A 14,079-nucleotide genomic window follows, 5' to 3' on the forward strand; every position below is an offset into this window, starting at 1 on the left:
AGTTTGGATCCATAGAACATAGTTTATGGTGGTAATACGAGTAAGCATGATGATTGATGACTACAAATTTTGTATAAGCTGTGTGGTTACTCTTCTAATTATAATAGTATCTATTAGACCATGCGTAGTGGGCATTTTTGTCGGCGTTTGGCCCCTTTTGGTGTTTTCGGCTCCGAAAACATTCCCAACATTGTGGAGAAAATTGGATGAATAGGATGGTGGGGCCAAGGTAAGAAACCATCCAATCATTTTTTCTTATTTTGTGATCACGTCACTCACAACCTCACTCAATTATATTTTTTTCTTTTCTTTTTCGTATTTTTATAAAATAAATAAATAGAATGGTGAAGAAGGATGAAGATTGGAGTATAATCTGGGTTGTATAATAGAGAAAAAGCTGATGTGTGACTGATGTAACAAATAATGGAGAACGAAGCGAATGACCCATACCAAATAGCCTAAGTAGGTCTCATTGTAGCCTTAAGAGCATCTCCACGCATACTAGAACCTTGGTTTGTATGACGTGGTGGAGGGCGGATGACACGGTGACACACTCTGCGACGTTGTGGAGCTTAAGTCTGAAATTAGTAAATTAGTATGGCTGAGTAGACGGAGAGGGTGATCCACAACTATACATATGTAGATTTATATATAACACATATATTGTTTTAATGAAATTTTCGAAGGTTTTAGCATTAAAGAAATAAGTGATCCTTCTAAAGAAATTTTGAATATGATGTAACAGTTGACTTGAATGTCTAGCGTTGAAGATGCTTTTAAATGTGTGGTTCGGAATAGTTATTTACAAAAATATAAAACAAATATTTTTATAACACATCTATATTACTAATGGTGTCTTGGAATTCATGACAGTTTTTATATACAGAGAGACAGGGAACCTAGTTTAAGTTCAAAAAGGAACGCGACATTTTTGGGTTCTCATCAGTTGTGATAATGAGAACCGATACCATACCTTTATCGTAACAAAGAACCGAATTAATACCAATCGAACTCCCGTTACGTCCCCACTTAACGGAACCTTGTAGTAACTAAAAAGTGAAATTTGTATTCTAAAAATGTGACACAACCAAAAGTATTTATGAAAATTATTTTTTTATGTTTCCTTTTGGTGTTACCACTTATTAGCTTGACCATAGACCTCACATTAACCAGATAAGGTAACGACGTGATATAACAGGTCAGGATAACCGTCTCACCACCAATGACGATTCAAGCACCCCTTGCACGGCCATTTGCGACGGCTACCGGTCAGCACGTTGTGAAGAATGCAGTACATATCAGTCGCAAGTCATTTACATTCAATGTTACGACAACGCCGTCACCTACTTCCGTCAGTAGACGCTTTACCGTCGCAGCTTCCAGATCAGATACGTCTGAGGCCAGTAAAGTTAAATTAGGTTTTAATTTGAATGATATGAATAGTTATTTGATTGTGTAGATTAATTAACAGGATGATGATGATGATGTGAGCTTCTTGTTGAAGCTGGGTGCTGGATCGTTTGCAGGTGCAGCTGCAATAAAGTACGGCAGCATACTCGTGCCGGAGATAACACGGCCGAATATTATAGAAGCTCTTATTATGATATCTACTCCTGTTATTGTTTCTATTTTACTTTTGATCAAACAAAGTCGTGTTCAACAGTAACACATTACACACGCCCACATTGTTATTTCCAATAATATTATCAGTTTGACCTTTTTAGTGTTGACCTTACTCATTTTGACATGCTAACCAAATTATAATTCCATAAAAACACTACTTAACTAAAAAAGTTATATCCTAACGTATATGATTCCATGGTATATGAAAGTCCGTTATGTTAAAACTGATCGATTCGATAGCATAGGATATGTTACTAGGTTAAAACTTTTAATCAGAGGTAAATATAGGTCGTTAAAAGTCTTTGGCCTAAAGTATAAACAATTAAATTTACCTTGGTCTTAAACCGGTACGTTACTGGCAGTTCAAATTACAAACCGTTTGCCCAATTTATTGAGCTAAAAGGTACCAGTACTTGCCATGCATTCGGTTTAAACAATATTAGTGTATCACCAACCTGTATAAACCGGATTTTAATTCATTGCAAATACTCAACTCTCTTCTTGTGTTTACATTACCTTGATATAGGTGCACACCACATGCAAGTAAATTTGATTTGGGAAATCAGGATAATATGCAATTCACAATTATTTGTTTAACTAAAGTAGCCAGGGATTTTTTCTTTTATTTTATAAATTTGACAGTTACATATGTCACATATAATCGAAACATGTCACATATCTCAAGTTTATGCGCCAAGGAGCGAAGATCTTTTAGAGTTTAATGTCAAACGCATACCAATCAGATAATGTGATGCGCCATAATTGATGACTTGAATAATGTTATAATGACCCAAGATGTGACTTCTGTCATAAAGTTGGGATGAGTAGAACCATTCCAACCCAACAGGCTAACCCTACCCGATAGAAACTGTCTTGTGTTCTCATAGTCGACTAATAAACAAAGATCATGCAGAATGTTGATACATGATACAAAGTGACTGCCTAAACTTAATTGGATTGGGAAAAAACAAATGATGTAAATAAGCCAAATATACTACAGCTTGGCATTGGACAGATGGCTTTCAAAAGGTTATAACATGAAATCCACCCTAATTAAATTAGATCACCCCTTGAAAGTCTAGTCAAATATAAAGTTAAAGATTTGGTCAAAAGTCAAATGAGCTAATTAAATAAATGGAAAGGATTGGTATTGTTCCTTTTATATATAACACAAACCGAACTACATCTGGATAATGGGTAAGCGAGCAACAAGCTGTGCCGCTATCTACTTTTGAATCACAAAGCCTATTCTACTAAATATAAATCCTTGGTTCCTTGGGCTCTGCGAGTCACTGTGGACCGGTTACAAAAGTATTCTTCACCAATTTTATGTAAGAACTATAGTGAGTTTGAAGATTTAAAAGCAAATTCAAAGGAACCAAGAAATTGATAAATACCATCTGAACTTGAAGCATGTAGTGTTATTGTTGTGTTCATAAATTGTGTAAACACTTCGATTTTTGAAGTTCATTATTCTTCATACACTCACCAGACTTGTTTTGACGAATGAACTAGCAATCGGAGATTTAAAACTCGACATTCTAGCATGGAATACAAGGGTTTTAGATACACCAATCTACTGTAATCTAAGTTTCAACCAAAACTTCAACTTGTGCTTTCTAAATAACCGAAGAATTCTTTCAACAATTTCTTCAACAGAATCCGAGGAGGATATCCTTTTAGCATCCATTTCAAAAGAGCTGAAAATCTTTGGCTGCTAAGTTAAATGAAAGAGTATTATCGTATGCTCTTCAGCATCTACAAATTGTCCTTAAACCAATTTATAGCTCCTTTTACAACAGACCTACAGTGTAAAAGAAAGACATACAACCCCGTTAGCTTTTTCTCAAATGAATCCAACCAATGAAAACACGCCACGTGTAAAAGTAATAAGAAAAAAAATACCCGGCAAAATCTGTTATCTTCTTCAACGGGTCATCTTGATCTTCCGAACTCTTACTTTCCTCAGCAACCGGTTCCACTTGAGTTTCTGTAACTTTAGCTGCGAAAACACAAACCTTAAATTTCTAGAATCATGGGACTAACAAAATATTGAAAATTAACAGAATTTACCGGTTTGCTGAGCATTAGAAACAGGGGCCTTAGGGCGAGAACGTGGACGTGTAGATGCAGGGTTATTAAGAGAAGCAAGTTCTTCAAGAAGCTCACGTTCTTGGTCACTATTACAACCAATATTAGGTTAGAACAAATAATACCATCGACTTTTTGACAGGAAAACTTATTATTAAAAGCATACCTGATTCGTTTTGGTATAGTAACTTTAACAGTGAATAAATGATCCCCTCGAATGGAAGGTCGGTTCAATTTTGGAGCACCTTTTCTTGCCAAAACAAGAATATCACCAGGTTGAGTACCTGCAGGGATCTGAAGTTCAGTCATCCCCTCAACTGTCTTCACCTGTAACACAATGCAATTGGATTAGAATATTAGATCAACCAATTAATAAAATAAAGTATTAAGATAAATTTATCACCTTGGCAACAGTCCCCAATATAGCTTCAAGATAAGAAATTGAAATGGATGAAATCAGGTTAATTCCATCTCTTTGGATCTCTGGAATTTCTTCAACATCAAGGTAAACATAAAGATCTCCAGGAGGACCTCTGGTTAAACGGAAAGAAACAGTAAGAAAAAACAAAAATCAAAGTGGATAGTAATAAGGGTATATCATTTCCTTGATACATTCAAACGACTGAATTAGCCTCGGTAAGAATATCTTTTCCTTCTTTTGAAGTTTCAGTATATTGGCATAAAATCTTGATATTATTAAGGGTATAACGGTCATTAGAAACATACCCTTTTGGACCAGCATCACCTTCACCAGTAACTCTGAGAATGCTTCCTTTGCTGACTCCAGGCGGAATTTTGACTTTAATGTCTTTCTTCACACGTATACGCCCTTCACCAGAGCACTTTCTGCAATATTCAGATATCATCTCACCGTTCCCGTTACAATTTGGACATACAGAAACCTACATATCAATCAACCATGAGCACATACATATTAATCATGTTTTCCCATATTAAGATAATTACTAAAAATCTTTAATTACCTGTGAGAACATACCGAAAGGCGTTTGCTCTGTTCTCATAACTTGACCTCTGCCACCACAGGTTGAGCATATTCTCATCTTGGACCCCACTTTTGCTCCCGTTCCAGTGCACACGTCACATGTTTCAAGATGAGATAATTCAAACTCCTTTTCAGTTCCAAATATTGCTGCTGAAAATTCTAATGTCATGTCGTATCTGTAAATACATCAACTTTGTCACCCATTTTAGTTTTATAATAAACAATTAATACTAGTTTAAAAATTAAAACTAACTCACGCACCGTATATCTTCGCCTTTAATAACAGTAGTGGCACGACGTCCTCCGAATCCAGCTGTATCAGCACCAGCAAATCCACCCATACTTGTTCCAAAGAAGGTCTCAAAGAGATCAAATGGATTCGTCTAGAACAATAATAAAGAATAATCAACAAAATAAAATAATATAGGGCTTCGTTTTTGCATCTGAAAAAGAAAACAAGAGGTAATAATGGGTAGTACCGCATAAGCACCAGCTTGTCCACCTACTGTGCTTTTAACTCCATCTTCACCATATCGATCATACATGGCTCTTTTTTTGTCATCTGACAGAACCTGACAGACTCATACTTCAGCATTCAAAGTATTGTAAAACTATGTAACATGATTCTTTTATGAAATGACCAAAAGGACAATTGAAAGTTTATTGATTTATATACAAAAAAGTGTAAAATGAAGAAAACTGGATTGCAAGAGTTGTGCTCTAGCATACCTCATAAGCAGCACTTATCTCCTTAAACTTTTCAGTAGCACCAGGTTGCTTGTTGACATCTGGATGATACTGGACAGAAGAGAGAAAGATTTGCAAATCATGAGCAATGTAAACTTGTAAAGGTAGTGATGCATTCATTATTATATTCATGAAACTAGAGAAATAAATATAATTATAATTGGTTAATATGTAAGCAACATCAGTGGCATTTCATCAGATTCAGATGAAATGTATGTTTATACATAGAAGATTAGAAAGAAATGCAATTAATAGAAAGAGACCTGACATGATAAAATGCAACACCCTGAGTTCTAATATTAAACTTAAGTTAATCCGAAACAAATTATAATTAGAAAGTTGGCTTGAAAGCTACTACCAGTTTATGAAATAAAATTAGCTGAAACCAGATGACGTTAAAATGATCAAAGATATATGCACCAAATCTTCAACTTCTCCTCCACTTCGTAGTAATTTACTCCAAAATAATAATAACGCAATTAATGGGTGTTTGGGTTCGTGTTTTGCTAATGGTTGAGGGGTGAGACAGGCATTTCCATTAGTTCAATAAGGCTGATTAAGAGTAGGTGATGTCATCCTAACAAACCTTCCCTCTCATTTTTTTGAAAAAAGTGACACCACAGAAAATAGATAGATAGAGAGGATCAACTGTAAATGAAAAAAGAGTGATACAGAACTTTAATTTTCTTGTACTCACACTAATGAACATGTAATAAAATTGTGATTCCATTTCTTGAATCTACTGAGTGTGTTTAATTAGTAGTCAAACTTATTGGAACCTATCCTAACAAGTGGTGTTAGAGCCAACACATATTGCAAATGAGGTTTGAGAAACTGAGAAAAAAATTGCATATATTTTACTGGAAGGGTAGATGAAGTACTGATAAGGCTGCTTATCTTTGTTATAAAAAAGGTTCAGCCATATTAGTGAGAAGGATTTGATTAGTTTGGCTGAAAGAACAAATGACAGATCCTAAGGTTAGATGTATGCGGTTAAATTTGGGTGTTAATGTACAGTAGGAATAGCTACTGCAAGTTAATGGATTGACAGGTCTGTATCATCTGCAATTAAATTTAACACACATTTGCTTGTGTTAACTGTGTCACTGTAAGCAACCTATCATTGTAGTCAAGAGTGCTTGCAGCACACAGACGAGGTGTCTGCGCCTCAAACCCTCAGATAGACGCAGTCACGCAAGGCAGGGAGCTTTCAAAAGACATTAGCCAAGCGAAAACGAGGTGGAATTTAATTCTTTTAGGTTAGGCTTTAATCATTTGGTTGGTATTGACAAACAACCAATCTTGTTTATCTTTGGTGAACTGTTATTAGTTTTAAACTTTTGGTATTATTTTGATAATTTAGCTATCTGCAAACGACTTACTAGTACGTTAATCAAGTCCAGTAGCGAGACTGATATATTCTATGGAATACATTGTGCCTAACTTATCCCATGCCATAAGTGGCATTATACTTATCAAATCCACACAGAATTAACTAGCAATCTATGAAATGATATGAGGTACTTAATAGGAACTAGTTATGAAGGTATGCTATATGGATAAAGACGAACCACGTATCAATGGATACGCAAATGCCTAGTTACTTTGAAGTACATTGTGCTCACTTAAGCTATAAATAAGGCTATACGGTTAAACATGCGGTTAACTAAGCTTGGATAAGTATCTCAACTGTCGATCCATGTGTGGCGTACATGCGTACACACAATGAATATTATTCAATAAAGTTGTAATTTTTTTTTCTTAATTCTTGCAACTTGAATACAAGAAAAAGATTGGTAATTTAAAATTTAACAAAATAATAAACTTTATATAAGCAACTTCTTAATAATCATAAAACTCATTATCATTATCATGCGTTTAAAGCTTAAATATTTCAGCAAACACAATAACCCCAAAAGAAACAAAAACCCTAATACCTGACGAGCCAGTTTCCGATAAGCAGCTTTAATATCTTTAATAGTGGCAGACTTGGGTACTCCAAGGGTCGAATAATAATCCGCCGCAGCGAACACAACAAACCCTTTACATCGCTTGCCGTATAGCCTCTTATTACTACTGAATTGTGAAGAAGAAACACAAGTCCTGTTAATATTATTATTATTACGGGTGAAGGAGAGTGTACCGCCGCCGAAGAAGGATGAAGAAGATGATGATGGTGAAGAGTGGGTGAGAGGTGATGAAGGGATGAGAGCGAAAGAAGAAGTTGCCATTGTTATTGCAGGCGGTGTGTTGGTTGTTAGAAGATGCAGACCAGGTGTTCGACGATATGCCTCATATTTTGATTAATAATAATAATAATAATAATAAAAGATTGTTGTTGAAGATCAAAGTGATTTGCAGGGAGAGGAATGGGGTGGGTATTAGTTCGCTTTGTCTTTTATGGATAGCCCATCCAGTAACTCATGGATTTGTTTTTTGTTGTTCCGGTAGAGACTTCTTAGTGATCACCCTTCCTGGTATTATTTCCACCTGAGCGTGCTTAACCATGGAGTTTTCATGTGCTCCACAGCCAACTAAGCCCAAAACACGTTGATGATTTAAGAGACATGACATTTACTTATGAACTCAATCAAATCCAGTGAAATCCCCCCAATAGCAAAACTATAAGTAGGGTCTGGGAAGGGTGGAATGTAGGCACACCGTACCTCTATCTCAGAGGACAAGTGACTTCCAGTGAGACCCTCAGCTCTAAAAATCATATGTAAGCGACAATATAAAAGAAAATCAAATTGCAACACCAATAATAATAATAATAAACTATTATTATTATTATAATACATAAATAGATAAGAACAATAAGCGCAAAATACAACATAGAAATGTCTGGACATTTACTTATGAACTAAGGATCTCTAATATCCATGGTCGATGTGGGATTGGCATAGGGTGTTACAACCCCCTCCCTCCCCCCCCCCCCCCCTCTGACTCATCGCCCTCGATGAGGTTTACCCCACCATCCAATGCAAGATGTGGAATTTGTCTAAGGTGTACCTCACGACACCCCTTAGGGACTCATCGTCTCTGATAAGGTTTGCCCCACCATCCCGAATCGCTCTGATACCATTTGTAGCATCCCGTGTCTCGTATCACCATATTGTCCGCTTATATTGTCCGCTTTGCTCCCAATAGATGGCCCATCCAGAATCTCATAGATAAAATTAATATTAATTCAAATGATATGTGTTACTAGTTATTTTCTTTTATTAAAATATGTAGATTACACCTAAAAAGTAGATAAAATTAAAATTAATAAATAATATTAAATGCTACCTAATTATCTTCAATGTGGTTTGTCGACCCTCATAACAACAAATGTAAATGAGAGAAAGGTCGAAGTATAAGAGAGGAAAAATCATGGGAACATGCAGTCCATGTTGGGTGAAGGTTTTGTATGAGAGGAAGGTCTTTGGATTTATTACGGCTTTTAGATATTTTTTTTTAAGCAAGTGTCATCATGAGGAAGGTCTTTGAGTTTGTTACAATTTTTTTAAGCAACTGTCATCGTTAATGACAGATGTATCTGTGAACCAACCAATAGCATTAGGATTTAGGACTAAAGCAATTGTTTTTTCATTATATTTTTTTAAGAAAGAAAAAAAAAAGGAAGGGAACACAAAACAAAAAGGTTTAAACAAACGTATAAAGCTTTTATTTTTTTTAGATCTTTCTAGAGTTTCTTCTATTTCACTCAACTTATCTAGAAGGAAGACAAGATAGTTTGACTTTGTTTGTAACTTTGTATCAATCACTTAAGCCATCATTTTGCCAATAATGTTTATTAAACGCTTTAAATAAAAATTGGGTTATGTTAAATGTACCTTCCTGGTTGCTTGTCATACCCCCTCCCCCCCTTGGATCAATAAATAATAAGTATTAGAAACTTTTAAAATTGTTTATTTTTTTTATTAGAATGATTAACACATCCATTAATTCTAGTTCTAAATCTACAAGTTCATTTACTCTAAGATTCAATCGCTCATCACTTAATAAGAAGCACCACTATGTACACACCTTGATACCATAAGACTAGAAACCTTCGCCAATTAATAACTTGTTATTGGTTATCTATCGTATATAATTGTAATACGAGATAATCAATATAAATGAATGCTAGATAAACTTAAAATAGTATTACACTTAAGCTACATATTAGATTAACATAATCTCAAAACACTACCTACGAATATCTTCAATGTGGTCTACCTACCCGACGAACACAAATGTTAATAAGAGAAACAGTCGAAGTGTAACACAGTAGAAAGTTCATGTTCGTGATGAGTGGATAACCAGTATCGAAATCATCTTTACAATGGATGGTTTGACGTTTTAATGGTCGCTAACTTATTGACCCCAACTTCGGTATTTATTACCGCGTTCTTTGTTGCTCTTCCAATAGATATTATACTATTTGTGGACATGGTTCTAGATCTATACTTTATGGAAAGTAAAATTTATTTCATGTGCCTTATAACTATTTCTATGGATGAAGTTTGGCATTTTTGTCCAATACGAGAAGCAACATACATTGATGAATGGTTAGACAATAGCGGTCCTCATCAACTAATCATTATACACTTCTTACTTAGTTACTTGGTGTAACTTGCTACATTGGTTATGAGTGGGAGCTTAGTTTTCGTCTAGGTACGAGACCTTGGCTTTTTATTGCATACTCATCTCATTTCACAGTTACGCCCACCGTTAGTTTTATCTACCAAAATGGTTAATGAAGTATTTTAAAAGAACTATGTAGAAAAACAAAAGAAATTCTTAGTCATATCATCAGAAAAACTTCATTAACCAATTAGGTCAATTCAAAACTTGTATTTCACGCTAGTATTTTGGTAAGCCATCGTAAGCTCATTTTCGGCATTAAAAAGGGTACATAGTTATACAGTTTAGTAATAAATGACAGTTATATACCAAAAGAGTACATAGTCATCACTGAAAACGAATTTCCATATTAATGGTAACCTAGGGGGTCTTACTATAAACAAGTCCTTACTAAGGAAAACTACTATACTTACTACACTAGATGGTATATTATATGCCAAATGAGCCGCATAAACTTGCTTAACGTGTCTTTATATGGAACGAACGTTACATCTCTTTGTTAAAACACATTCAAGTTTTGCATAAATAGGCTCAAATGAAGCAACAAAACAAGCAAGCAGAGGCTTGGTAAACCAAAAAAATCCAATATTAAACTGAGGTCTTATACATTAACTTAATCAACCATTCATCGACGTTTAGAACATATAATCTACTTGCCATTAACCTCGCAAATGCAGATCTCTTAAAACAAAAAAAAATGAAAAAAATTCAATAACAGATATCTATCCACCATGCCAAACACAAACTCCACCTCTTTATTAGAAGATATCAGGATGGAATCGTCCGGGAATGGAGTTGTTTCCCTGAGCTTGTTTTAAATGCATTGTCAATGCATAGTTATTCACCTGCAAACATCAACAACATTCGACCAACTTGATTATATATATGTACACACACACACACACGTGTCATTCATTTTACTATTTAAAAGAAAACATAAGTCAAGTTATAAGAGGTGACCTCAAGTGTCCTAATCTGCTCATGACATTGGGATAATAACTGTTTCAACTGCTGCACCTCTGCTGTCCTCTCATCGAATTCTCTTTGGCGTTCATGTTGAATCGCTACAGCACGTTTTAGTATTGTATTCTCCCTCAAAAGAACTTCAATCTGTTCCTTGAACATCATATTTTCCTGAAATCGTGCAACCATATTAGATAGTTGAAAAGAGTGCACACTACACAGACATGTATGTTCGTGTTTGGGAAACTTGCCTTTTGAAGGGTTTCTGCAGCATTACCAGCAGCACGTTCGGTTATGGATTTCTCCAAACTTTCAAGTACCCGCATGGCACGAAGTCTAGCATCATCAATGCTGGTAGCACTTGTCATTTCTGTCACAAACAATTCAACCCAATCTGCACCATTTTTGGGTGAGTTTTCTGAAGGAACATTTTCACTAGCAGTAACCTGGCCTATATAAGTCAGTGAAAGAACAATATCCGTTAAATGAACAATAGCATACGAAAGCCAAAGTGTAAGCCTGAAGATGAAATCAAAAAAAATACCTTTATCTATTATTGTGGCTGACTACACTGGTGAACTTGTGATCCCGTTCACATATCCAAGAGAGAGCTCATTGAGACTCTTGATGGCAGAATCTAAATCATTTCCACTCCTTTCTAGTGCTTCTTCCAGAAGCTAAAAACACAGTTATGTCTTTCTAGTTAGAATATTAACATAGAGTAATGGTAATTATAGACACTAAGCTTGACATAACAAATTGTAGATGCTGAATAATTCACACTCACATAAACATTAAATTAATTCAGACATGATGACCCGCAGGCATAAACAATGTAAGTGCATCCGTATGCACCCAAATCACCATCTCAAACAAATGAGAATACAACCACATCTAAACTTCAAGAATCAGGACTCCAGCATATATTCAGGCTTCAGCATTGGCCAATCCAGGCTTAAAGTTAAACAATTGCTGAATATATGGTTTTAACCTAACTAACAGTAACCAAAAAATAGCATACAGTAATTAAAATATTCTAGGCATGTACACAAAAGCGTTGTGTGTAACTGAACAACACAATTCCATGAATAAAATTGCTGGATCCGTCAATCGATCTACGTAATTTAATTTAATAATGAATCATTTGTATTGAATAAAGCAAATAAAATAGAATCTAAACACAAAAATTGCATAAGTTGAACTAATTAGATAAGACATACGATTACAACAGATTAAAAAATCCAATCACCGTCACAAACAAATGATAATACAACCACTTCTACCATACACTTTTTTTTTCAGTCGGAAAAACACAGATTGCTTCATGAATCAAGACTCCATCACATATTCAAACATTGGCTAATCCAGGCTTGATCTTGATAAAACCAAATTAAACAAGTGTTAAATCTATAGAGTTTTAACCCGACTATCAGTAACCAAAAAATAGGATAAAGTATAACTAACACATTCTAACTGATTAATTCCAATTCGATGAATAATCTTGCTGGATTCATCAATCAATCTACATAATTTGATTTTATAATGTATCAACCGTATCGAATCAACCCAATCACAAGCAAATAAAATAGAACCAGAACATAACAACCGCATAAATTAAACTACTTAGATAAACATACGATTACGATATATTAAAAAACCCAAATCACCATCACAAACAAAAATTATAATACAATACTTTTCCCAATTGGAAACCAAACTAAACAATTGTTTAACCTAGGGTTTTAACTTTAAACTTTTAACCTAATTATAATTAACCAAATTAATATCATAAAGCCCACAACTTCCAATCCACACTAATTAAATCAATCTAAACATATACAATTCCAATTCAATTCAATTCTAATTACTAAACCAATCAATCAATTACCAATCTACCTATTTCCAATTAATCACAAGCAATAAAAATGATAAAACTTTATTCATGGAATTGTTAAAAACTAATAAAAACTCTACCTTCTTATCCATATTAGGGAAAACCAGCGTGAGCTTATCAACGAGAGACGGCGAAGGCGGCGAATTAGCGAAAGACGAGAACCGAACCGGAGAAGTCGAAGTGAAGCAGCGAAGTTTCTTGGAAGCCGGAGGCGATGCAGAATTAAGCGAGGTTTGTAGGTCTTCAAAGAACGATCTCTTCCCACACACAATCGCAGACATCGTTTGTTCAAATCAATCAATCAGTCAATCAAATTCAAACCAAATAGATATCCGATTCGATGTGATGGGATTGAATTGGATTGGATCCGATTAGATCAGAAGCATCAGCACGAGAGAATTTTGAATTGAACCTAGGGTTAGGGTTTTGTTGAGAGCAGATGAAGATGAGAAGATTATATTATTATTATTTTCTTGGTGGAGGAGGAAGTGGTGGGTTTTATAGGGTTAAGAGCGCGTGAAAAGCGTTTTAAAAATTGTGCTTTTTGACTATGTGACACGTTGGATCCCTATATTTTCTGGTTTTTTTTACTTTTGTTTTGTCATTAAAAAGTTAGAAAATTATTTAGGGGATTTATCGTATCGGTGTTTTCTTTCTCGGATATGGTATGCTTTTGGGTTGGTTTGGATCGGTTTTGCGAGGTTACCAGGTTTTTTTTATCTATTGTGGAGGTAGGATTTCGGTATAGTTTTGATGGTCGGTTTTTTCACGAAACTCTCAAAACTGAATTTAGAGGGGCTTTTTATGCTTTCAATATAGATTGCACAATACATATATAGAAATGCAATTTTTTTGTTTTCTTATTGTTGATTAGGTGATGAGAAAATGTTCTTCTAATATGAGAGGTGCTTAGGTATAAAATTAGGTCGTCTTATTATGGATAGTCTTATATGTATATGGGCATTTAATGCAATTAAATTTATGTTTATATCCGACATGATTTACATTTTTATACTATTTGTTACTCGTGCGTGCACTATGATGTATTAACTTTCGCAAGTGTATCATAAATTAGCGGAGTTAAAATGCTTTTTATCCATATGATTATACTTATTAGGGTTTAACA

The 14,079-nt window shown here is 34.8% G+C and overlaps 2 protein-coding genes across 2 annotated transcripts; both read right to left on the reverse strand.

The window, feature by feature from the left end:
- Window positions 1-3,029: 3,029 nt before the first annotated feature.
- Window positions 3,030-7,833, reverse strand: LOC143560314 (uncharacterized). The gene is made up of 11 exons (XM_077048640.1): window positions 7,402-7,833; window positions 5,447-5,515; window positions 5,197-5,289; window positions 4,979-5,100; window positions 4,698-4,893; window positions 4,441-4,616; window positions 4,118-4,247; window positions 3,881-4,041; window positions 3,697-3,803; window positions 3,529-3,625; window positions 3,030-3,427 (listed from the first exon to the last, which is right to left on the reverse strand). Exons 1-11 carry the CDS (start codon window positions 7,693-7,695, stop codon window positions 3,382-3,384), a joined length of 1,491 nt encoding a protein of 496 aa, XP_076904755.1. The 5' UTR covers window positions 7,696-7,833; the 3' UTR covers window positions 3,030-3,381.
- Window positions 7,834-10,682: 2,849 nt separating this feature from the next.
- LOC143560315 (uncharacterized) lies at window positions 10,683-13,475 on the reverse strand. The gene is made up of 5 exons (XM_077048641.1): window positions 13,034-13,475; window positions 11,604-11,736; window positions 11,311-11,510; window positions 11,057-11,230; window positions 10,683-10,941 (listed from the first exon to the last, which is right to left on the reverse strand). The coding sequence occupies exons 3-5, from the start codon at window positions 11,425-11,427 to the stop codon at window positions 10,855-10,857; spliced, it is 378 nt and encodes a 125-aa protein (XP_076904756.1). The 5' UTR covers window positions 11,428-11,510; window positions 11,604-11,736; window positions 13,034-13,475; the 3' UTR covers window positions 10,683-10,854.
- Window positions 13,476-14,079: the final 604 nt, after the last annotated feature.

Source organism: Bidens hawaiensis, unplaced genomic scaffold, assembly GCF_021521415.1.
Source record: "Bidens hawaiensis isolate Kalapana, Puna unplaced genomic scaffold, B.hawaiensis_p1.1 tig00020322_1, whole genome shotgun sequence".
Classification (NCBI taxonomy): domain Eukaryota; kingdom Viridiplantae; phylum Streptophyta; class Magnoliopsida; order Asterales; family Asteraceae; genus Bidens; species Bidens hawaiensis.